Consider the following 26,543-nt stretch of genomic DNA (forward strand, 5'->3'; position numbering starts at 1 on the left):
ACAAGGTGGACCAATGAGGTAGGTGTGTCTAACAGAGTGGACAGTGAGTGGACGCAGGGTTTATATCACCAGCAGTACTGCTGTGTCTGATCCACTCTTCCAGTCTGATCCAGCCAGCACAAGACACATTAACACACCACCACCATGTCAGTGTCACTGCAGCACTGAGAATGATTCACCATCCTAATCATACTTGTGCTGTGGAGGTCCTGACCATTAAAGAACTCCTGTCTCCTGTCTAGTCAGTGGAGCTGAGAGAATGGACAGGGAGTGTAGAATCAAGGAGGTGGTCATAATGTTATGGTCGATCAGTGGATGTGTAAGAGTAAAGATGAAGGAACCTGCACACAGAACAAACAACCATAAACTGGAGAAGATACTTGTTTTAAAAAATCTAAAAACAAACTAACTTTCCCTCTGTAATCACTAAATGAATTTTAAAAAATTGTGCATTTTAATATTAACAAATTAATTACTGTCTTTGTTTTACTTTTTTGGATTCATTCATTCATTTATTCGGTCATCTTCTGTAGCTGCTTCATATATAGATCATGTTCTTGTTGGGTCCAGAGCCATCACATAATCTTCTGGCACAAGGCAAGAACACACTCTGGGCAATAACAATTATCCAGTGTAAAAAAAAGAAAGAAAAAAATAATCACCTGGCCACAAAAAGGTTCTGGGTGAATAAATCCAAGGGGTGCACTGATCCAGACAAAATTTCCAACTTAATTAAAACCATAGACTTTCAGTAAATGTATCATGATTAGTTTTAGTTCCATCATGTGATCTGAAGAGCAAATTAACAAGTGGGAGAATATTACCTTGGGGACTTTCCAAACCCACCTCCATAGTTAGCTGCTTGTGTTTGTGCTTAGGGTTCTATTTCCTCTGGGCTTTATATCTTCAGAGTTCTATACACCAAGGATCCTACATTTTCAACATCCTATGTCCTCAGGGCACTAGAATCCTAGAATCCTACATTCATGTAGTACTTTAGGAATGTAGGAACATGTTTTCCTAATGTCCCATTAAATTGATATTCCCAGTGTCTTGTTTACATAGGTTCCTATATTCCTAGAAACCTATATCCCAAATTATATATTATATATATATTATATCCTATATATTGTTATCATCCAATGAAACACACAGTACATCAAATTATGTAGTAAACTAAGAATTGACATAATTAGAGATACATGTTTTTAAATAGACAGTTGCAGTATTTAGTTTACTGTATTTACAGGCTCCTACATTTTCGGGATCCTATATCCCATTTATGGAAGGTCATATATTCTCAGAGACCTATTAACTAGGGACCTACATACATAGGAGTGCCAAATACATACAAAATGATCAACAGTACATATGTAGGGTCTTGCATTCTTATGATACTATACTCTCAGGTTTCTCAAAGTAGTATACACCCAGATTATGGAAGTCCTATATTCTCTAGATCCTATATCTTCAAGGGCCTAAAATAACTACAATGCTAGCCAATCAGTCTTCATTCAAGCCTTAAATTAAACTCTTGTCAGACTTGTTTTGTTCCTGAAGCTGTTATTCATAACTTAACTGAACAGCAACAGATAAATGATCCAGATTGCATTTTCTGGACTAAAGTGACCAGTTCCATCTGCTGATAAAAAATCTGATGGATGAGTCAGAGAGTGGAAAGAAAAGGTCTCCAGCACATCCATTATGTAACCATTATACGCATTCCTTTTTTCCTTTTTTCAGTCAGGATGTCTTCAAATCGGAATGTTTTTTTTCGTTGTTGGAACATTCTTGTGAATGTAAATGTGGACAGAGATTTCATGTTTTACTATGGATTGATTTTTTTTCTTTTCAAGTGCTTACCTTGCTCTTTGCAGCTTTGCATTGTTCAGTATGGCTGAAAAGAACAACTTGTTCCTCCTTCATTCATGCTGCAAAACTTGCGTTGCTGCGGATAACTATAATCCTTCTTCTTGATTATGGTGATACTGTTTATGGACTGGCATAAAAAGTACTCTTCAGAAGCTTGATACTCTGTACCATTCGGTTTTTCGCTTTGTTGCCCCTTTATGAAATTATCACTGCTCTGGTTAACTGGTCCTCCTTACACATTCGTCACTGTATACACTGGTTCACACTCATTTACAAAACCCTCATTGGTCAGTCACCATGCTATCTACAAAATTTTATACAACCTGTGTCTGCTACATATTATACTAGGTCATTCAGGTACATCCAACTGAAAGTCCCTTAAACTGAAATCCCTTAAAGACCTTTATGCCAATCTCAGCCTTCAAGAATAATATCAGGAATTTTATTACAACAGTACAACAGTAGCGTGTGGAAGAACCATACACAATCAAAACAGCCTGGCACCTCTTTCTCATGCTGGTCACCAGCCTGGTCACACACTGCTGTAGGATGGCATCCCATTCTTCAACCAGCATTTGTCGCAAGTTAGTCAACGTGGTTGTGTTGGTCACTCTGGCACCAACAGCACGCCCAAGCTGTTCCTACAAGTGTTCAATGGGGTTGAGGTCAGGAGCTGGCAGGCCATTCCATCCTCTCCACTCCCAAATTCTGGAGGTAGTCTCTGATAAACCCCGCTCTGTGGAGCCGAGTGTTTTTATCTTAGAGGACAGAGTACAGTACCACACTGTGGAGATAAGTGTTTGCCACTGGTTGCAGAATATCTCGATATCTCTATATCTCTCTGCATTGAGATCGCCTCCAATGACGATCTCTTTTTCCAGTGAGGGAGATGACGCCCCACACCATCACACAAATTGAGCTGTTTGGTATTGGCAGAAAGGATTTGGCTAATTTTTCATGGGCACAACCCACAAAACTCAGCTCTACTGCTCATCCCACAAATGCATGTTCCTTACAAATATGACACCACTTAAAAGAGAAATTAACAGGCTTTTACAACAAAGAAGTAATCTCCCAAACACAAATTTCCTTACTATTTTTTTTCCAATTTTTATGTATCATCTTTTGTCTTCTCTTTTCCTCAAGTAGCTCTTGCTGCTTGCCAGGCTACCACTGTAAATACAAATATATTCTTAGGCTATGTTCATACAGCAAGTTGAAGTGGCCTAAATCCAAATCCGTGTGACACAAGGATGTGTCATTTGTGTGGCTGTGTTACTGGCACAAATCTCATTGAATCTGACTTTTTAAAATTAGATCTTTCATATGTGGTATAGGGATCCAATCCGTATCCAATCTGAGGTAATGCGCCTCTGTCATATATATATATATATATATATATATATATATATATATATATATATATATATATATTCTTTTTAAAGTAGTTCTATATTGGTTTTATATTGTTTGTGTCGTAAACTCTCAGAAAAAATGTACAGTAGAGGTACATTACTGTCACTAAAGGTACAAATAGCGTAAATGTACCTGTAAAGGTACAACGTTTCAAATCTGGTTTTGTACCCTAAAGGTAAAAGTGTCAAATAAAAAAAAAAAAACCCACAATAAGAGTCCTGAACATGAAATGGACTGTATGAAATCAACACAATTTTAAAATCTACTACCACAGAGACAGCAAAAGTTACCACAGTGGCAAATTTTCTAACAATGTATGAATTTACTGTCCCAATGAAATTGCTTCATTAATAATTATTATTACAAATAATACTCATCAGTAATAATAATCAATAACTGCTTTATGGTTTCATTTTTGCTTATTTTTGTCTGACTGGATAAATCTAAATAGTGGGATTATATTTTGTTGAACTTTCTTTATCAAACAGTGTCTGATCCCAGCTCTTTTTTAAAGGATTTGGAGTCCAGAAGCAGTGGCTGTGTCATACTGAGGCCATGAAGCAGAACAAAGTGACAGGAGTTTGAGTCTCCTGTGTGTGTGTGTGTGTGTGCGCGTGCGTCCGTATGTGTGTGCTTACCCAGTGTGAGCTGAGTGACAGAAACAGTGATCCGAGTGTCTGGTTTCAGATCAAACTGGATCAGGTTCTGGTTCAGAGCGTTAATGAACACCTCCAGCATCTGAAACACAGCAGGAAAATTTCAGCAGGCAATTTACTCAGAAAAGAAGGAAACAGAGAAAACACCATCAGCTCTGGAAGATGCTGGAAGACCAGAAAGCAATCATTTACACAAAGTGAACAACAGGGCGTGAGAGTAAATGTACTGAAAGAACACATGCAGCTTACAGTAAACAATCTTAAGGGTTCCTTATCATTAGATTATGTATATACATCCTATAGCAGCTACTTTTGTGTGGTGGATCATTCTCAGCACTACAGGGGCACTGACTTAATGGTCAGTCAATAAGATAGAATAAAATAATAGAACAGTGCCACATAATAGATTGCTTGGAGAGCGTTTTCAGTGACCTAAAACGCTGCTTTCACGTGAACGGGATGTCAAAATACAGACAAAATATTTTAATAAATTGATCCATGTGAGGGAGGCACCGTGGTGCAGCAGGTAGTGTCACAGTCACACAGCTCCAGTGTCCTGTCTGTGAGGAGTTTGGTGTGTTCTCCCCGTGTCTGCGTGGGTTTCCTCAGGGTGGGTTTTCCCGCGTGGGTTTCTCCCATGATCCAAAACACGTTGGTAGGTGGATTGGTGACTCAAAATGTCTGTAGGTGGGAGTATGTGTGTCGCCCTGTGAAGGACTGGAGCCCCCTCCAGGCTGTGTTCCTGCCTTGCACCCAGTGATTCTGGCTCTGGGCCCACCGTGACCCTGAACTGGATAAGTGGTTACAAACAATGAATGAATAAATTAATTGATTATTCTCAGTCCAGCAGTGACACTGGGCGGTTAAAAAATCTCCAGCAGCACTGCTGTGTCTGATCCACTTGAACTAGCACAACACACACTAACACTCCTCCACCATGTCAGTGTCACTGCAGCGCTGAGAATAATCCACCACCCAAATCATACCTGCTGTGTGGTGTTGCTGTGGAAGTCCTGACCATTGAAGAGTAGGGTGACAGGGGGCTAACAAAGTGTGCAGAGCAACAGATGGATTTCTGTTTTAATTGCAGAACAACAAAGTCCTCATGTAGGGTCAATGAATTGATTGAATTGTAGGTTGATCAATGTATGTTGTGATGAGCTCTACTGAGGAATCTTTTAGCCAATGATTCATCAGATATTCCATTTTTGTTTATTCACCCTGATTTAATCAAAAATGTGATTCTCTCAGGCACTGTGCAGACTAACATGTCCTCAATAGAAAAAAAGAAAATGCATATACACCAAAGCTGGATCTTAGAGACAAGGCCAGTCCCATAAATACATATGCAAGCATGAGAGAATTGCATCACAATTATAATCTCATGTTGCAAACATCTACAGATTAGAAATGTAAAACTGCTCCTCTAAGCACATACCTCAAATGTACTCCTGTTCACCAGCTGTGGTGGAAGTTTGAGCAAATCTCAAGCAGCATGCAATTCAGGCTCCTGTGCTGCACTCGAGTTCTAAAGAGCTTTTCATGGTGAAGGTGGATACCTCTGAGATGAAAATGTAGGCCGTACTGTCCCTACATCAAGGAAATCCAGTGAAACACTACCTTGTTCCTTTCTTCTCCAGGAAAATGACACCTGCCAAGAAACTATGATGCTGGCAGCTGGGAACTACTGGCCATAAAGTCAACAAACGAGTGGTGTCAGTGCCTCGAGGGAGCTATTCATCTACTGGTGGTATACATCGAATACAGGACTCTCAAAACACACCAGGAAAGCTCATCTTTACCCATTTTTAGTACATCAAACAGATCCAGACTTAAGAAAAGTGAAGCAGACAGGATGCTGTGCTCAAAACCAGACTCTGAGACAAACATCCAGGTTAGCTCTGTATTCCTCAAATCACTACTATGGCAGAATAATGACAACTCAACCCAGACCTACACCTGAGAGGCACTGGTCTCAACTCAGAGTCAAACATTAGATACTCAGCCACCTCGTAGACATATAACTTGACTCAAATTCACAATTCCTACACTAGGACTCCTACTCCTACCCTGACTCTCACCTTAGAGACACAGACACCCTCTCACTTCTACTGAAAATTAAGCTGGGGTTACACTACACAAGTTTTTGCATGATTTTAAGTCAGATTTCCATTTAGGTTGAGTGCTAGATGGCTCTAGTCTGCAGATTGGTGCATTGTCAGTTGGAGGGAAAGTAGTGTGTAGTGTGCGAGTGGCTCCAAGTCAGAAGTTTTGCCTCCAAAATCATGTTTCAGACCAGTCACAGCATAACAAAAAACAATAAAAAACATTTTTCTACCTGACTTTGGATGTAGTCACACAGTATAAACTCTTCACTCTATGTCTGAACAAGTCCCATCAACAGCCAATGAAAACAGAGCACAGGCAGTATACAATGGAGTGGAGTTATAGTGTTACAGTAAACTGATTATACAGTAAAAAACATGGAAATCTACAAGACATTGTGCTAGATTCACATGTCTCTAAATAAATTTTTTTTGCCTGTAATGTTGCTTTTCTACACCATGGGTCCAGCTCTACATGACTCGACTCGATACAGCTCATCACGCTTAAAGCCTGTGACATTGCAAAATCCTGTCTCTAACAGGAATCGCTGGCTTTGAAAACCACAACAACGGTGGCAGTAAAGTTAGGCGCTGTTGACTAATCGTGTATTTGCATGTTGTTTTTGTTTTTTAGACTGAACACGGCTCCGCACCCCAGTTCTCACAGATCAGTTTTCCTTGTTGCACGTTTGAGTTTCACTGGAAATTTCTGTTGGCCATTGGCTCAAGGAGCATATAAACCTCTTTAAAACACCTTGAGGTAAAGTTACGAGCTGCTGCTGTGAGTCCAATAAAAATATATGTGAAAACTTCTGTAACTTTAGAGATTTTACAAGCAGTGGTTTGTGCTGGATTTGAATGAGCTCTGCATATCTGGGTGATTGTCATGGCACTGGCCAATCAGCGCTCTGCAGGATATACACGTCACAATTTAGTACCTACTGGGCATGTTTGGAACCTGGAGTGAGCAGGGACTGAAAACCCAGGTTCCAGGGACGAGATTTGGCCAGTGGAAAAGCAAAAGAGCTGTGCAGTTTTGTAGGTTCCATGCAGTGGAAAAGTGCCATATTCATATTCATTATCTGTAACCGCTTATCCAGTTCAGGGTCATGGTGGGTGCAGAGCCTACCTGGAATCATTGGGTGCACGGCAGGAATACACTCTGGAGGGGGATTTAGAATAATATGACTCAAGTAAAATAAAAAAATAGTCACCCAAAAAATTACTTGAGTAAGTGTAAAAAGTACTAAGTAAAAAAAAAAACTCAAGTACTGAGTAACTGCTGAGTAACCTCTTTGTTTAATAAACAGGATGTCAAATAATACACCTGAATGCACAAAAATATAAAACAGCAATTAACAAATTCAGAGCCGGAGAAGAAACAACTAAAACCATAATAAACTAAATTTTTACAAAGTAACCTACAATAAAATTAGCCAAAATAAATTTATAACTAAACAATGGGCTCAATAGGTAGAGTTTAAAAAGACTAACGACAAGAAGAAAAGTCTGTACATAAGTTTATATAAACCATAAACTGTGTGTGTGTGTGTGTGTGTGTAGTTCTTTGTATATACATGTTCACTAACAAAACAAATGGCTCAATAGGCAGAGATTACAAAGAACATCATCAAGAAGAAAAAGGTAGTCTGCACATAAAGCATAAACTCTGAGTGTGTGTGTGTTCAAGTTCACTCTGTGAAGTGACTATACAGCTTTAGCAGCAGCTGGCTTTCAAGCTCTGTTTGATTGGTGAAACAGAGTCAGACGTCGCTAGTTTCTACATTTGATTGGTGAGACGCAGTGATGTGGCAGAGCTTCTGCTGGAAGTTTGGACAAAACCAGCCAAAACAGAGCTTGTGCATTGGATGGATTGAAAATAAGTTGCGAGAAGTGAGCAGAACGTAGCTCAGTGTAACGGAGTAAAAGTACCGCTTCTTCTTCACAAATATACTCAGGTAAAAGTAAAAAGTATGCTGCATTAAAACTACTCTTATAAGTACTATTTATCCAAAAAGTTACTCAAGTAAATGTGGCAGAGTAAATGTAGTGCATTACCACCCACCTCTGGTCATCACAGACATTATTTCAACTTTATTTTAATTCTCCATTCTACCTTAAATGACACTGGACTGTAGAACATGCTACTGCTACCTGCTACTGCTTGTGACTTGACCCACATGTGAGTAATCATCTCTAAAGTCCACCAGTTGTCATCTAAGTTCTGCTTGCTCTTTATAAATACTGACATCATTGAAAATGATGACAACTACCAGCTTGGATGTTACAACAATGGCCCATTTCTCAATGATCATAGTTCCCTTTCTTAACAGATTCTGTTATTGATTGCTCTGTCTTTGAAATTTACTACCAAACTACCACACTTCTTTGAAATGTCTCCCACATTACATCAGACACTTTTCTAACATCTTCCATTAGTTTGGAACTGCGTAAAGCTCTGTTGATAAATTGAAACCAGTACACACTCCCTCGGTCGATGTTCAATTGCTGGCTACGTCCCTGTGTTGGAGGAACTTGTCACTAAATGCTAACCACAGTTCATGTCTTAATTCTTGATTCCCTTCATGTAGAGATTGGGCATTATGGTATATCTAATCTGCAACACCTTTTAGTGTGAAATGGAGAATCTAAATGGAGAGTCGTAAATAGCAGGGAGATTTATCTGTCTCATCTTTCCAAATAGTTCCAGAACACACTATTGCTTGTCTCTTTCACTTTATCGCATTTCATTGTGTCCTTGGTCACCACACTCTTATTGCTCCTGAAGAACATTAGTGGAGATGAGGTCCCAGCTGTGGAAGACTGATTCTAGTACACTGATAGACTTTAACTTTGACTTATGCAGGACTCTGAAGTCTTTGACAAGGACCCTGTTCCTCTTTCCTAATGCACTATGGACAGGCTAGAGGTCATGGTTGGCAAGGATGTACCTGATCTTCTCTGTGTGGAGTTCCATTAGTTTGCCACAGCTTTCTGTACCTTTTTTATTTATTATTTTACTTCCCAGCTGCATTTCAAAACACATAGAAACAGCTAAATGTAGTTTAATGTTAAGCAAGAGATTGACATTAAATCCCCAGTGTAGGGTGCAGTCTGTCATCACCAGCACTCAAAAGGTGTTTGGATATCGGAGGCAAAATATTCATTTATTATTATTTTTTAATACCCACATTTCACAAATGCCTCTGCCACAAACATTGCCTCAGAAAGCTTTAGACAAAAAACAAAAGAGTAAGATGTCTAGAAAAATATTGTTCATGAATATGAGATGTATGTGTTTGTGTGTGTGTGTTTACTTTATCAAGCTGTTCATCCGCTCTTGCTTTGCTGTCTTTTTTCTCGGGGAGGATGAAGAGTTCAGCTGCAGTTGGAGATCCAGGGAACACCGACACCAACAAACGGTCCTCTGGAAACGCACACACCTACACACACACACACACACACACACACTAATCACTAGTTCTATCTATAAAACACTGAACCCTATACAACATATTTCTATACATGTGTCAAGTATTTACCTATTTACCTTTATTAATTATGTGATTATAAATCAAGCATAGAGTGTAACACTTTTAATAGCTGTGATAGTTGTAAGACTGTAAGGGTTAATTATGTTTTTCTTTGAGTTTGTGTCACAATGTATTACTGTCCTGTGCAGCTGTGAAGAGAGAGAGAGAGAGAGAGAGAGAGAGAGAGAGAGAGAACGAGAAGGAGAAGGAGAGGCTGTTAAATCTGTGCTTGAGTGACTGTCTGTAATAGAGCTGCGTTCAGCTCACATGGCTTTAATTGGGTGACTGGTTTAGAGTGATATAGCTCTCTTTCTCATTTTCACTCTCACTCTCTCTCACTTGCGAGCTCGCTCACTCTCTCAGCTGGGCCGATTTCCCCTCAGTATGCCAGCGGTGCATCATTAACCACTTTAGACTTCTTGCACTCACAACTATATAACTCACACATTTGTTTTATAGTAGTTACTGAAGAGTAAGGACAGTTCTTTCCCAGTTTCTCCAAATGTATTTGAGCAGTAAGATGTTCGGTCAGAAATTTGCCCCTGGAGTTTTGAGGAAGCTTTTAGATGGGTGTAGTTTTTTTTAGTCAGAAAATTCAAGATACACTATGTGTTTGCAATATGGTGTTTATCAGCACACATTTTTTTATTTTTGTGAGGACATATATCAATTTGAGCAGCCTGAGCCTGTATTTATTATGCTTCATATATGTAGTTATAAGGTTTTATATGGCATAGACTTGATATTATGCATTTTTAGCATATTCATTCATACCTGGCATAAACTAGTAAAGTTGCTTATATATAGTTATGATTACATAACAACACTTTATAAAATGAGTATATTGCTCCATAATATCGGGTTTCATAAGCCCTTTGCGGATGGGATTCATTTTACCAGTGGACATGGGGTAAAGTAATTAATACTGGAGTATCTCTGTAGTTTGAATCCTGTCCAATTAGACCATTGCAGTCACTTTTCCTGGAGTGTGCACTCCCATTTTAGGAAGTATTCCTTAGCCTTTTACAGACTGTAAAACAAGCAGTAAATCTAAATCCAGGTGAAATTAATCCCAATGTGAATAGACATGTGGGGAATATTATGTCATATCCCATGGTATATGAGCTTTTTCTTGAGAATGGAGGAGCTGGATGAGGCATTCAGTGATGACATATATGGTTCAAATACGAGGATAAGCTCAGCTGCTGAACAGCACATCATGCTCAAATCCAAAAAACGACCTAAATGATCACTCAGTAAAGATAAAGTTCTAGAAGCTGTATGTAGGTGTTGTGCTGTAATATCAGGCTACATATGTGTTATAAATGTGTGTCCTACTCATTAAGTTAACAGTAAACGCTTTATAATTTCAGTTTTAATATGTTTTGTCATCTCACACAATCTATTTTAAAGGTCTAGAAAATCAGGTAATTGAAATATGGATATTTTTGGCTGTTCTCAGAACAAAAGTGACAGTCTAAAAATGTCAGTAGCTCTGATGTGTCTGGTCCACTGTGATGATGTTATGCATAAATCGAGTAGGCATTCTCTCTTTGTTATTTTCACCAAAATTCCCATCCGACAAGGTCTTTCACTTGTCCAAATAGGGCTGTAGTTTGAAAGGAACTTTGTAAACACTGTAAAACACTATTACAACATTCTGGACTACATTGCTCTTGTCATGATCCTACACTTATGAAGTGCATTATGTGTTTTAAATGCATTTATGAAGAATTGTTAATACAGCATTCATATGAAGTGTTACTACAGTGAAGGCTACAACCATGTGATCATTCACACACTTACCAATAAATATTTGAAATCAGTAACTGACACTAGATGTAGGTCCTATGATTTCTCGTTAACCTGAATGAGATCTTTCCTGTGTCATGTAAAGTTCCTCTGGCCTATCAGCAGTTGTTAAGAAGAAACAAATTTGTGGGTGGAGCCTGGAGAGATCATTATCCGTGTGCTGCAGAGTGATGCGTCTCTCTGAGAGGTTTTAAAGCTCTTGTACTGAGGGGAAATTAGCCAGGCCGAGAGAAAGAGAGAGGGAGCATTAAAACTCTCCAGCCATCAGAAACCTTCTCCGCAATAAAACACACTGACAGGAAGCCGCCATGGACTCAAAAACACTGCTGGTACCTGAGAGAGTGTTGCCGTGACAACGCGCCCCACGTCCTGCCTCCACTCTGCAACAGAGGGGTTGTGCTCCTCCAGGTTTGGAGAAAACGACAGCAACAAAGAGCGGAAGAAGTCTGAGAGAGAGAGAGAGAGAGAGAGAGAGAGAGAGAGCAAAAGAGAAGGAGACAAGTGAGAAGAAAAGAGATCATTGTGTGTGAGAGAGACTCTACAGTTTGTCAGCTACTGAACACTAGCAGACAGAAACAGCAGACTTGTCAGGAATCTGTAAAAAATGCCATACTGTTCAAACCTTCCAGATTAAAAATGCCATGTTCTCCAGTTTAAAAAAGAAAGTGACAGGCAAGGGGATAATGCGGGGAAGCTCAAGTGAGTGCAAGTGTCTGAATGTGTGATTTCTAGCTGGGCCAGAAATATTAATTTGAAAAACTGAATATATCCCTAGAACATCCTTGATATCTGATATAAATTCGGCAGGAAGTTTGGAATCCAAACACAACTCTGTAGCCTGACAAAGCTCCTGAACACAACTATAGCTGACAAAATGTGAGGAATAGGGTAGCAAACATTTATCTGATTGCCTGTATCTGAATGACTGTAGCTGGGCAACACGGTGGCGTAACAGGTAGTGTTGCTGTCACATAGCTCCAGGGTTCTGGGGTTGTGGCTTCATGCCCTTGGTTGTGGCTTCCCAGTGTCTGCCTGGGTTTCTTCCAGTTTGATCAGTTCCACTGACCATACAGGTGCATGTTGAAAATCATCATTTACAGATTCTAGTCCAACTGCATACAATTTTTGTCTATTTTCACCCAGTTCATCAACACTGATGTGGTGGTGCTGTGTTAGTGCTTTGTGTTGGTACGAGTGGATCATGATGCTGATCTGTGCTGGAGTGTTTTAACACTACGTCTACTCAGTGAACACTATTAAACACACCTGTCTGGCAGTGATATTGAGGAGTTTACAAACTCCAGTTGCACTGCTGTGTTTGATCCACTCATACCACCACCACATCAGTGTCACTTCAGCACTGAGAATGATACACCACATAAATGATACATGCCATTTGGTGGTCCTGTGGGGTGTACTGTACTTTAAAAAACAGGGTGAAACGAGCAAAAAAATTTGCAGAACAAGAATTATAGTACATCGTTTTAGTGCTAGTGCTAAAAAAAATAAAGGATGTTGAGTGCAGAAAAAATGAGGCAATTTATTGTTTTGGCTGTTTGAGGTGTGTGTGTGGTTTTTTTTTACCTGTTACAGTGATGGTTTCAGAGTCCTGCAGCACAGAGCTTCCTGCTGAAACCTGAACCACTACAAGGTGCCTTCCCTCCTCCAAAAACGTGTGTGATACACTTCCTTCCAGTGTCACAAGGGGCTACATACATACACACAATTTAGACAAGAAAAGTTTTACTAATTCCATTATGTTCCAGTAAGAAAATAAGAAGGAAAACATTTTTAGTGATATACCAAAAATATTTAGGGTAAACTTCAACTTTAAATCTAGGTTAGTGCTAACTATGTTTACCATCCTGATTCATGGTAGAGTCAGATTTTGGATAAATATAAAGATAAAGTTCTAAAATCTCTTCTGAACCTCAGTATTGTTGCTGAACCACCAGTAGAAGGCAGCTGTTCTAGGCTGGCTAGGCCACACCACTGCTGTCAGGTTTGTCTTGCGTCCCTTGATAGCCACCACGGGCACTGAGAGGGTGATTCGCTCAACAGGACCTAATCAAACACCACACACATACAGACTGCAGTTCAAACCAATGTCATGCAGTATATCTAATATAACACATAATGTGAATTCCATTTCACCACTTAGCCCTACACCCCCCCGTTTTGCCTAGGGGTATGTTATCTCAGTTCATGGGTAAGAGGGGTAGGGCCAAACAGCTGTTTCAGGGGCACACTTCAAATGAAGATCTACGAACACCTTGTGAATCATCAGCAAGATGGCCACACAGTCAACCAAAGAAAGGCACAAATGTCAGTATTTTCTCCTTTAAAATGATAATCATTGTATTATGTTAGTTTAATATAGTTTTATTGCATAAAACATAGATAGTAATTTGCTGATATCTCAGAATTTCCTGGTCCACCATAAATGGTGCAGCAATTATATTCGAGGGCCTGTGGCTACTCCAACATTTAAGGTGGAACTGGAAGTTTTGAAGAAAAAGCCAGAGAATAGCAAGATGAATTCATCTTCATATCACAGAGAGTCAGGAGTGGGTGATAGTATAGGATTGTGACATGCATTTGAAGGCATGATGCCCTATGTTTAACTATGTCAAAGTCAAAAAGCACTTCTGATATCGCTGCAGACTGGCAGCAGAACATAGCTGATGTGCTGTTCTTATTTTGTGTTCTGACGACTTATCAAGCTCTTGAAGTGATGTTTCGTTTCGTAGGGGAAGATTTTACCACTACACCTTGTGAATCAGTTCCAAGGGGCAAGAAAACACTTGAAACTAGGGGTATAAAAAATGAAATGGGATTCACACATAGTCTCCAAATACAACCCCAGTTTCTTAAGTGGGCAGTAGACATCAAGAGATAAAATATATCAACGCACTGTATATTTAGAGCTCCAAATAAAGAACTTTATTATTTTGACTCCACTTGAAGCTCACTTCATGAATTGGACCAATCACAGTCTGGGATTGGTCACAAGAACGAATGACAAAGTGATTAGACTTAATCACATTGAGGGTAAAGGTTTGAGACCCTGCCAGCACAGATCCTGTCCACATAAAAACTGTGTTTTAGGTCACTGAAAATGGAGGTTTCTAAAAAGCTCTCCAAAGTGGACATTTCTGAAAACTCTGTTGCAAATGTTCTCATGTTCACACCATTTCGAAAAACACTGTTGTCATATTGTCTCTGGCTAAATTTCAAATGGCTCCTTACACCTTATAGAATGAAGTACATAGGTCATTAAACTGCAGTGTATATATACAGTTGTCACTATATTTCAGATTACCCACATAATTATAAACATAACTAATGTTGGATTTGAAATATATAATGCATAATAAGATCTAGATTCAGTAATTTCATGACTTGTGTAGTGCTCTACATAGGAACTATGTAGTGATTTGAAACTAAATATCAGTATTTCTCTTGTGCTTCATGGGGTTTTGATGTCTCTCTTTAAGAGGTACTATGGACCCCTACTTTACTGGCATGATAATGCAAACATTTTCATATTGGTCAAGCAGGGATGAAAATCTCCATTTTTAAACACACCCAGATATGTGTGGATCTGGCCTTAGAACAATAACACAATAGTGGTTAAGATTCTGTTCAGCAAACAGTGCAATAACAAAACCACCTGGCTATTTTGCCCCAAAAACATGGTTTTGCATTAAGATAGATGTTTATCCCTGAAACACACCATCAACTTTAAGCTGTAAATGTGAAGGTATTATCTGGCAAAAACATTAGCAGGACATCATCATTAAACCTATGCATGTGTGTGCATACACTCACTTATGACATGTAGATAGAGGGAGGTAAGGTCTGAGCCTTGGCTATTCTGTGCATGTGCAGTGACCCGGAATATCCCAGATGTTCTGTACACATGTCTGATGCCACTGCCAAGGCGACTGAAGTTGGAGTATGACACTGATATCCCATCTCCAAAATCCAAATGCAGACTTGTGCTCATAGAATCACCCTGTAGAGAAAAATTGATAGATACTCAGAGTACACATAAACAACTCTGTAGTCCTTGATGGCACATAAGATCTATGAAGCAGTGAAGTCTTCTCTGACAGACTAGTTTCAGGGAGAGGACAGGTAGAGTGTCTGCAAGTCAAACACCTACACATCATGCAGATGTGTAATTATGAACAAAGGTTGGGTTAAAGGGGGACGTATACGATTGTGGGGAAACGCAGCTCTAAGCTTCCTGTCTTTTAAGGTAGAACGATTTCAATGTTTGTTTGGAACAAATGTTGTTTGTTTGTGGCTGAATTAAATTTGTAAGTTTTCATTCACTGTTTGAATTACCACAGAAAATATATAAATATATAAATAATTTAGTTTTGTAGCACTTTAAGTATGTTACCCACTTATGGACCAGTAATAGAGCAATCTTCATTTGTCAACAACAAATCCAGATGTCTCTGCCATGAGCAGAGAGAGCAAGAGCAAGAGAGAGCGAGAGAGAGAGGGAGCGAGACTAGCATACCGGACCGTGCCAGGGGCTTCATAAACATATTAGACCAGTTTCTAGCATGCAAACAGACTGGAGAGCTAGCAAATGGTGAGGAAAAAGCTTCTAAATTTGTATAAAAGTGTGTTTTAATTACAATCATGAAATATGCCTTTAAAGAACAGAGATTATCCTCATCTTCTGGTGAAGCCATGATAACTTTCATGTAGTTTGCTTTTAAATGACAAGTAATTAGTTTTGGGTCAAAATTCTAATCTGACTTGGTCATGCAGCAAGAAAATGACCAACTAGGCACCAAATGAATGATTAGTCTTATGCCAGCTTTTTCCTGTTTCTGTCTTTTTTGCTATTACTTCAGATTACAGTTTGCAGCGTAGCTTAAATCTTCCTAAGTTCACTCATGTTACTCATCTGCTGTGCTGCTTTTACTGGCTTCCTGCAACTGCATGAATCACTTCATAGACTCCAAAGTAAATACTGAATCATTGGCCCTTCCCTACTTGTTGGCAAATAAGTAACTTAAACTTAAAATTTAACTTTAAACTTTAAACCCTTGAAGTCTTCTTCTAGAAATATAAGTAATAGATTCTGTGTGATCACAATGTAATTGAAAAAATTAGACTGCCTGGAACCATTTGGCGGTTTGCAGTGTCAAAATCAGCTCAAGGCAGTTCAAGGAGGACAAAGGCTAAGGGCATAGGTTTCTTTCCAGCCAAGCTTCTCCACAGATAAATAAATAATATTAATAGAATATCATGACTGCAACTTCAAAATGTTGCTAAGAAATGCACTGAATGTTGAATAAACTTAAGTTGTCAGTTAGAGTTCTTGCACAAACTACAAAGTTTGACCCTATTAGACCAATACTGTCAGCACAACATTGGCGCCAGTCAAATCCAGAATAGAAGGTACTGCCATTGACAGATAAATTTGCAAATGGCTTTGACCTACTGTACCTGAGCAAACTGATTTAGTATTATAAATCATAGTTTATACTTAGATCACAAGGTGCTAGCTGCCTCTTTGTGCCTAGAATTATACCTACAGCATGGGGCAGAGCCTTTTGAAAGAGCCCCCAAGCTTTGAAATAAACTTCCAGTCAATGTTCAGGAATAAATCTAGGTTAAAAACATTTAATTTAATCAAGCATTTGATAATTAGATTCTGTTTAGATAAAAAGTGCAGATCTAGGGGTTAATTGACATAGAGAATTGTGGTAATCTGAGATGTCAGTGCTGTGTCCTGCTTCTTGCACGCAATCATTCAGGGTTGATGACAGTGGGGCAGAGTAAAGATTTTCAGATTCCTACTCAACCCTCATCAAGTCTTCTGCATGTGCCTGAGTGTCTCAACTTAATGCCACAGGCTGAAAGCTGAGATTGGGCTGTATCTGTAACTTTTCACTTTTTACCACCATCAGATTGTTCTTTATTATACCTCAATTAGTTCTGACCCTGCATAGTGATTTGTTGAGGGATGTTCCAGAAGTGCTCTACAAAATACTTATTTCTATCTTAAATAGAGATGACTTGGAATCATTTGATGTATCATGATTTGAACCCACTGTAACCAATGGTTAAACCGTGTCAATAAAATGTCATGGTTTAACTGACTCTGTCCTGATTTAGACAGAGCAGCACTAAATAACGCAGCCTTGGTTTCCATCAAAACTGGTTTAAATGTGGACTGGCTTGCTGGAGCGAACCAAGATTCAAAACTCCTGAAAGAAATCAGTTAAGGATCCAGAGTTTTTTGAAAAGGGCAAAGAGGAATGTGTGACATAATTGAACCATTTTACCTTGCAGAATGTTGATAAACAAACACATTTTTCCCCATCTTCTTTATCTTAAAATATATTAATAAACAGTGATAACAAACTGTGGTATAATCGCAGTAATACACTTGAGGTTTGGGTTATAACGTGAGATATTAGCACTGGTGTACGGATATTTGGCTACAAGCTATGACCACAGAACCCCAATGCCAATTGGTCACATATATATAAATTCCCTCTGGTGTATTTTAGTTTAATAAACTCAGCTCTTAACATATATCATTTCATTTGTCCTTTGTGTTAACAATGCCAAAAATTTGTCTTGCTTTTGTGTTGAGTTGAGGACAATAGGTTCCCCTTTTGAGTCTTAGTTCATCTCAGGGTTTCTTCAAAGATTTCTCTTTGTCTTATATTTTTCCCCTCTGTATACAGGGTAAATAATCTGATCACACTTTCCCTGCGCTCTTAGAGTGAAACAGATTCTTGGAGGATAATGTTTTATTGCGACTCTGTCTAAATAATTTCACTGATTTGACTAAATGTTTAATAAGGTAGTTTTCCTTGCCTAAAAGTCTGAACGATTACTGTAATATAGTCTCAAAGTCTTAGCACATTATACAATATTACCGTGGTGGGGTGGGTGTGCACTGTTGGGCTGCGTGAGCCTTGTGAGTCATGGGCTTTTACATGTGTTGACAATAAAAAAACCATTTCTGAGAGAGCAAATTTCAGCAACTGGTGCTGGAGGAACAGAAAAGTTTAAAAGTAAGCGGAATAAGACGGTTCTACCCTGTTTAAAAGCATAGCTGACCAGCTAACAGGCACTTGTCGTTTAGCACACAACAACAAAAGACTTTCTATGGTATTATTTTTGTGCCTCAAGTCTGTGTGTGTATGTAGACATTTTGAGTGAGCATATTATAATCATGAGCATGTAAAACCATTTTGCACGAGGAGAACAAGGCCTACAATTGCAAGTGTTTAAATCCACCTCACATAATGTAAATTACTCTTGCGCGGGAAGAAATTATACTTGTACCAATGTGCCAAACTAAATTCACTTGGCTCCTCTCTATGCATGAGTCAAGCAATCTGAGGGCAGGGTCAGTGTCATTTCTGTCAGTGAATGCTATTGACTGATGTTTTGTTCGCATCGGCCTCCAAGAACTCTTCTTGAGAATGGAGATCTGTGTTGTAGGCTGTTCAGTTTCGTACTGAGATGGGGAAAATGGAAAACAGGAGTTTCCCTATTACACACTTTCTGATTTGAAACTCATTTTCAGAGTACAACATCACCAGTCCGTGAGCTCCCACAGCGCCCCCTCCCTGTGGCTCTCTTAAATGTACATTTGGCCTTTTACTTAAAGACCCAGAACAGAAATTTGACACACCATACACCTGTCATAAATCAGCTCAAGCACAACCAATATACTGTAAACACATGCTTGATGTGATGGCAGCCTATCCCTGTTATTATGCCCTCCCACACATCAATATTTTAGTAAAGAAGAGAGGAGGGAGCCTCCAGTTACAAGCGTAGCACCTATGCATGTATGTGAACTGTTACGTACATGACACAGATGATTGTGTATGCGAGCGCATGGCCAAACAGCAAGTGTATGTCTACCCTGACTAAGCACATACCAGTGGGTATTTTATGACCTCAGAGAGTCAAGACCAGTTTTATGTCTCTTCCAACATGTGGCACCATTTGTTCAGTACAGTTAAGTACATCAGTGCACTCAGACCCACCAACAGCACTTCAAGCAGCCACTCAAGCTTTCCAAGAGGATCTTCCATACCTTCTAGGCCCAAACCTCCTTAGCTTCAGTAGATCTGCGTGCTCTGATGTTCAGGTACTATGTTTGCTTGTATGAAGTAGATTGGGCTACATGCTGAAATATGTGTTTTTTGCTAAATCAGCCAGATCTATATCAGAGTAGTATACTATCTGTGTGTCTTAGGAATACTGAAAACTATAATTAATAATTCATATGACCTTTTAAGTAGTAGTCTATTCTGGACAGAGACCATCAGTATGGGCTACCAACCTTCACTTCAATTTGATGACATTGCTGGTCAAAAGAACAAATAGAGTAAATCACCAAGCTACACAAGTTAAAACCAAGGTATGAGGTTAACCTTGAAGTGACAGGATATAAATCAACTTAACAGCAAATCTGTGTACTACCGCTGACCACTGAGACTGAATGTGAGCAGTTTATTAATGTGTGTGTGTGTGTGTGTGTGTGTGTGTGTTTGTGTGTGTATGTATACACTCACGTGCTGTAGGGTGACTCTGAAGGTGACGTTAGTGCCGAGGTTAGCTGTTAGCAGTGTGTTGCTGGTTTGGAGCTGCAGGCCGCTGGGTGGAGTTTCTTCACACTGCTGCAGTCGGGGGCTGAGAGCCTCCTTCAGGCCCTCATTGCAGTTATTAGAGTGTACTCTCCTGTACCTACACATACAGACATGCACACAAAGATTAATAAATACTCATAACATTCATTATAATTATTAAAATATCCCCCGCTATGAAGGTGTGTGTGTGTCTGAGTGTCTGTGATTACTTGGTATGGTTTTGGTAGGTGTCCTTGGTTACAAGTGTGCATAGATATGTGTGCATTATGTGTATATGTTCATGTACAGTTATATTTGTGTGTGTGTGTGCATGTGTATTACCCGGTGCTATTGAGGTAGGTGTGTCCTTGACTGCAGGCGTGTACAGGTGTGTGTGTGTCATGCCAGAATGCAGGCATACACCTCCCACTCATCTGCCGCTCAAAGCCATAATCACTGCAGAGGAAAAAGCCCAACGAATTGTTAAATAATGACACATCATTCATCTAACTTAACAAATTCCTATGTTTATTCCTCACTGTAAGCTTCAGTAAACAGATGTTGGAGGGGTGGAAATATACCAAGAGGGTGTATTTTGATTATGATTTGATTTTGAAAGGTTCATAGCTAAGAATATTTTGCCCTTATGTCTGTTTTCATGAACAGTCATCTGCAGAAGAGTGTTTTTTGAGAGATGCGTATTATTTCTGTAATATAAACACAATATTTTCATAACATCCTTCACAGATAATTCATTTTTTATAGTCATAAAACTCTGCAATGCAAAGGATTATTGAAGAAAGCAGAGAAAGATACACTATTTGGCCAACAGTTTGTGTACAAATTTAAAGGTTCCTACGATATCAAGAATATTATTAATTGAAGACTGGACCAGTATGTAACATTGTTATGGCATTTAGTCATGGAGAACCCTGGCTGTGGCGAGGTACTGATGTTGGATGATGATTATTGGACCACGGACACCACTCAAACTCATCCCAAAATTACTGGATGCAGCTTGGTCACAACAGAAATGGAAGTGAAATGGCATATATTATCTTTAAAATTCTGCTTCATTTTTACAGAGATGGTAATTAGATAAAAATAGACAGCTTATCTAAAAAGTATAAAAATAATCTGTGAAATATTATTAATCAGTAAATTAATCATAATATTAATGTAAGTCAAATTAAATAAAACCTTAAAATATAAAATGAAAGCTTTAAAATGAAGTTTATTTCCTGGATATAAATCAATTTCATTTCATTTCATACCTTTCATTTGCTGTAAGGAAAGTTATAATTCAGCTATTTTTCTCTACTTTGAATATTACTGGCAGTCATTAGATTTTATTTAAAAAATAACTAAATAGAATGATTTTTCCATGAGCATTGATATATCTGTCATGGTTAAATTTGCCATTTTTTGAGTAACATTTCAAAGTGCCCTACTTGTCTATTAACTTGAGGAAGGTCAGAAAAACTCACAAACCAAAGCAGACGAAAGGTTCCTGCCCTTCATAAATCAGAAAATGACTGAAAATGAAAAAAAAAAGAACCTATAAAGATGCTTGTGGAAAAGGGCACATGGGTATTTCACCATCAAACAGTGAGAGGATGAAAAAATATCTGTAGGGAGGACTGCAGATATGAACTTAGCAAGAAAAATTATAACAATTTTAACTGTGTACTTTCAGATATGTGACAACAAACTGATCTCATTAAGACACATTATAAACATCACTGGAATGCTAAGTAGAACATTCTAAACGGAATAAAAAGTTTCATGGATTTGATTATTAAAGAGGGGTGGTTATTAGGAAACCGTAGTGGTAGAAGTGTGTTTTTTTGGTGATGTTATAAGAACCTTTTGGTTCCAAATATCTTAAGAACTTTACCAACCCCCATTAGATCGCACAGCTTCAAGCACTACATAAGAATCCTGGATTCTTTTTACAGTGGGTTGTACTTTGGGGTGACTGACAGTGGTGTAACCATGACCATAGACAACTCCCATGACCACGTAGCTTTATCAGTTTTGTAGAAGAAAAATGTAATAAATAATTTAAAAAAATAATAATAAACCTTTAAAATAATGTTGTCTTTACATATGTATCAAACTTTATTTCTTTAACATCATACAACGTAGACATAGTGTTGATATATCTCACAGGTTATATATAACAATAAAATTGATGTACAGATTTCCACATGCCAAAACATTTTAGTTTTAGTTTTGGCATGAAGTACCAAGAATGGTAGGCTTTGGAAACCACAATAGCAGACAGCGGTGACATTAAGTGCTGTTTATTCATAGTGTATTTGTCTTTTTTTTAAATATTTTATTTTGAGTTCAGACAGTCTTTTTTTTTCATTTCTTGTTGCACCATCTGGCTCTCGCTATATTCTTTCATCCCCCTCAAATCCAGGGGGTATTTTTATTTCTTCAAAAAATCAAAATACAGAAAAAAAAGCAGTTTAACTAGCTGGTGTTGTGAGTTGGATACAAACAAATGGGTTTTCTACTGTAGCTTGGAGATATTACAAATGACTAATTTGTGTCTGCATTTTGCCAGTCAGCACTCAAGGTTTTTGCCAGTCAGCACTCACTACAAGGTTTACATGTCACATTTAGACCCTATCTCACTCGCTTGGAACCATGAGTGAGAAATAACTAAAAAAGTTCTTGATTCCAAGTACCAGAGACCAAATGTGCCTAATGGTAACAGCAAAAAAGCAGAGTACAGCTGAATCGAGTCGAGTAGGTTCCATGCAGTGGAAAAGCTGTTGTAACTGAAAAATCAACATCTGTAAAAGAGCAATGTTTTTTTATGCCAAGAATACTACAATTGGTTTTGTAAACAGAATATTTAATTATATAAAAAATAATTGTATACTCCATTGAGTGTTCCTTATTAACATTAACTATTTTTATCGCAAGAAAGCTCTTACTTGAACACTCTATTTATAAAAGTAATTTATCCCATAATGGATGGTTCAAAATGGAAAAATCATTTTTAAACTGTTGACATAATTGACCATGCTTGGCTTTACAAATTTGGTTTTGTGGATTATTAATTATTTTCTTTCTTTCTTTCTTTCTTTCTGAACCTCTATGGGACTTATCCCTAACACATCAGAATGGCTTACAGGCCAAATAACTGAGCAGCAATGACCATTTCAAACTGAACAGAAACCAAATGAGGACCAGAGAGACTTTCTGGGGGATCTGGGGTTATTCAGCAAGAAGAAATACCCATACATATTCCACCACCACAAATCACTCAAGCATTCTACAAAACATACAACATGAAATTGTTCAAAACACTTTCAAGAAAAAACACTCTTTTTCTCTTATATCATTAAACTAAAGAGCTGAACTCTCAAACCCATTTTGCAACTTCCAACAATAATAAAAATCAACCATCCACATTCAACTGCTGGGATCTTGGACAATGTCCAACCTTCCAAAATATCAATTAAAACAAAACCAGTCACAATTATTAAAATATTTCTGTCTCTTCAAAAATATTCTATAATTCATTCTCTGTAACCACTTATCCAGTTCAGGGTCACGGTGGTTCCAGAGCCTACCTGGAATCATTGGGTACAAAGCAGGAACACACCTTGGAGGGTGGGTCAGTCCTTCACAGAGCAACACACACACTCACACCTATTGACACTTTTGAGTCGCCAATCCACCTACCAACGTGTGTTTTTGGACTGTGAGAGGAAATAGGAGCAAACCCACACAGACACGGGGAGAACACACCAAACTCCTCACAGACAGTCACCCGGAGCGGGACTTGAACCCACAGTGGAGGTCCCTGGAGCTGTGTGACTGCGACAGTACCTGCTGTACAACAAAATATTCTATAATAAACATAATAATATGTGAAAGTAACTATAATTATTATTATTATTGTTGTTAATATTATTAATATTATTATGACATATTTTATATATCTCGGCGCTATTGTTTAAGCTTTAGTAGCACCAGTGCTATCTGCACCAAAGGATTCTGTACAGCCCTGTTTTCCTCACTGTTGTTTCAGATAGCAACTAATTGTCTTTGTGACTTTGTTCCTTTGTTACTGGAACACTACAATATACCCAGCTTTAGCCACTAAACTGAACCATAGAAACTGATCTCAGGACAGCAGTGATCTGAGTTGATTACTTTGTGTTTGTGGCACATTAGTGAGGTGTTAGCGTGTTGTTAATTCAGAGCTAACCCACTGCTCCGCTGGGCTAATGGGATCAGTGCCACATTTATCTTCCATTTAAATGCTCATTACTTATTCATTTAGACATAATTAATCATTTGACACTGTGGTAATTTCTCATGCTTCTCATTCAGGCAAGTAATTTGCTTATGAGCAGATGGCACTCATCAGGAGCTTGTGTGACACGCTAAAGCACACAGTCATAGAATTCCAAAAAATAACTAAATTCTGCTGATATATACTAGATATTTAGGTATTTGAGTCAAAATGAGTACAGTTGATTATGTCAAGAAATATTTGGATACTCCTAATGAGTCCCTTCAGCTGCAACTCAGCTACAAAAATTTTGGATGCAAAATGTGAATAAAACATAATGCAACAATATACAAATTTTTTAAATGCTGCGTTTAATTGGAATTTAAATAAATGTAATTAAAAGTCTATAAATGTTGAAGCTGGGAAATTGTATTGTTTTTGACAAAATACTGCATGAGTCAAAAGTCACAGGGCACCCTTTTCTCTGAATACCCCAGCAAATTATGTGTGAGGGGGCTTATTTTTAGACCAATTAAAATTCATTAAGGTCGATTCAAAGAAATTTTTTTCAAGCCAAGGACCACAACATAATGTATAACTTGCATTATGATCAGTGAAGTAGCCTTGTAGTTACAGCAAAATTTTATGTGGTTAAAAATTGAATATCAAATCATATTACACTTTCAAATACATTTCAATATATTTCAACAAGATTTATAAATAATTATAAATAACAAAAACTCTAAATAAAATGTCCTTTTCTTTTTTCAAGCAAAAATTTACAAATAAAGCAATGGTTTTGAAAAAAAAAACCTTAATTACTTTTCTTGTAGTTGAAGTGGACTTTACTAGTTCCATAGCCAGCAATCTGATCTGGCTCTTATTGCTGGAGGGTGGGACTTTATCTGTTAACAGCAAACTAATTGGCTCTTTAAGCTGAAGAATGAAACTTTACCTGTAAATAGAATCCATGTTCAGTGTTATGAGAATATTTCAACTGGCAACCATTCCTTCTTATTGTAGTTTCTGGTTTTACTATACAGCAACTTTAGTGTTGAGGTGTAGGATTCAACAGGAATTTTGTTGGCTGCAGGTAGGAAGAGAGTGTGGTGGGCCCTATGTGAAGCTCTAATGGATTGGCATAGGATATTTTACATCTTATCTTGTGTATGATTTTAATTAATCACACCACACTGTCGTCCCAAAAGAGCTTTTATCATGTCCCTATTTTAATTGGCTCCAGGACACGTGAGTCACAGTGCTCATCATAAAGCACAGATTTGATTGGCTGAGTAGCTTCATGAGTAATATGCAGAAATGCATGCGATTAGTCTGTGAGTTTCCTGGACTGCTAAACCTTAACCGTAATGACTAGAAGAACCATACCAATTAAAACACACTGTTCAAAATCAAACAGCTTTTAAGAGTTAATCAGTTACAGGTATAGGACCGAATAGGACAGCATCTGGGTCTGCTTATTCGTGACTCCTGTTTAAGGCTATGCTGGGAACAGGGCCACCATCTTGAAAGCTGCCATACTGGATCAAGTGCAGGTTTTTCCAATGGGAAGGTGGCTATGTCAAAGCATATCAAAGAAATAAAAGGGTGTCATGCGAAAAAAGAGTGGCATGGGAATTGGTCCGAAAATTTAATTTTGTTAATTAGCCACATGTTTGTGAACACATCATTACAGCATTCATAAAAACAATACAAATCTATAATGCAAAGGAGAAACCGTATATAAACAGGATCAAGAAATACTGCTGCCTTCCCTGAGCATAAGCTTGTTTTATGATGGACTGAGGAAATTGGAAAAGTGTCCTGTGGTCCAAAGTTGAAACTCTTTTTGGAAATCATGAATACCGTGTCCTCCAGGCTAAAGAGAAGAGGGACCATCTAGCTTGTTATAAGTGCACAGCTTAAAAGCCAGCATCCATGATGGCATGGATGACTTGCACATCTGTAAAGGCTGTTAACACTGTTAATTCTGAACGATATATATACAGGTTTTAAAGCAATATGCTGCCATCCAGACCTTGTGCTTTTCAGAGATTTTTAATTTTCATAAATTATATTATAATTATTATAAATAGGTTTTACATGTTTTGTATTCTGTTTTTATTTACAGTTTGCACAGCATCCCAACCTTTCTGGAAATGAGATTTAAATTTAAGATCTCACTGTGGCCACAAATTTTCAGTTGTGCACAAAAAACTGAACAACTCTATAGAAGGCATGAAAAGAAATGTGTCTCTCTG

The 26,543-nt window shown here is 38.2% G+C and overlaps 1 protein-coding gene and 1 long non-coding RNA gene across 2 annotated transcripts in view; both read right to left on the bottom strand.

Annotated features, from left to right (window-relative positions):
* The window catches only part of LOC136697077 (uncharacterized), a 245,903-nt gene that overhangs the window by 45,056 nt on the left and 174,304 nt on the right, over positions 1–26,543 (bottom strand). The gene's annotated exons all lie outside the window — the stretch shown is intronic.
* sorcs3b (sortilin related VPS10 domain containing receptor 3b) overlaps positions 1–26,543 on the bottom strand; it is a 158,896-nt gene that overhangs the window by 17,311 nt on the left and 115,042 nt on the right. The window contains exons 17-24 of the mRNA XM_066671900.1: positions 20,367–20,480; positions 19,971–20,142; positions 15,226–15,412; positions 13,325–13,458; positions 12,979–13,102; positions 11,728–11,840; positions 9,367–9,492; positions 3,927–4,026 (exon numbers count right to left, since the gene is read on the bottom strand). Of these exons, the coding sequence (XP_066527997.1) occupies positions 3,927–4,026; positions 9,367–9,492; positions 11,728–11,840; positions 12,979–13,102; positions 13,325–13,458; positions 15,226–15,412; positions 19,971–20,142; positions 20,367–20,480 (1,070 nt within the window). The remainder of the gene's footprint in view (positions 1–3,926; positions 4,027–9,366; positions 9,493–11,727; positions 11,841–12,978; positions 13,103–13,324; positions 13,459–15,225; positions 15,413–19,970; positions 20,143–20,366; positions 20,481–26,543) is intronic.

The sequence above is a fragment of the Hoplias malabaricus genome, chromosome 1 (genome assembly GCF_029633855.1).
Source record: "Hoplias malabaricus isolate fHopMal1 chromosome 1, fHopMal1.hap1, whole genome shotgun sequence".
Lineage (NCBI taxonomy): Eukaryota > Metazoa > Chordata > Actinopteri > Characiformes > Erythrinidae > Hoplias > Hoplias malabaricus.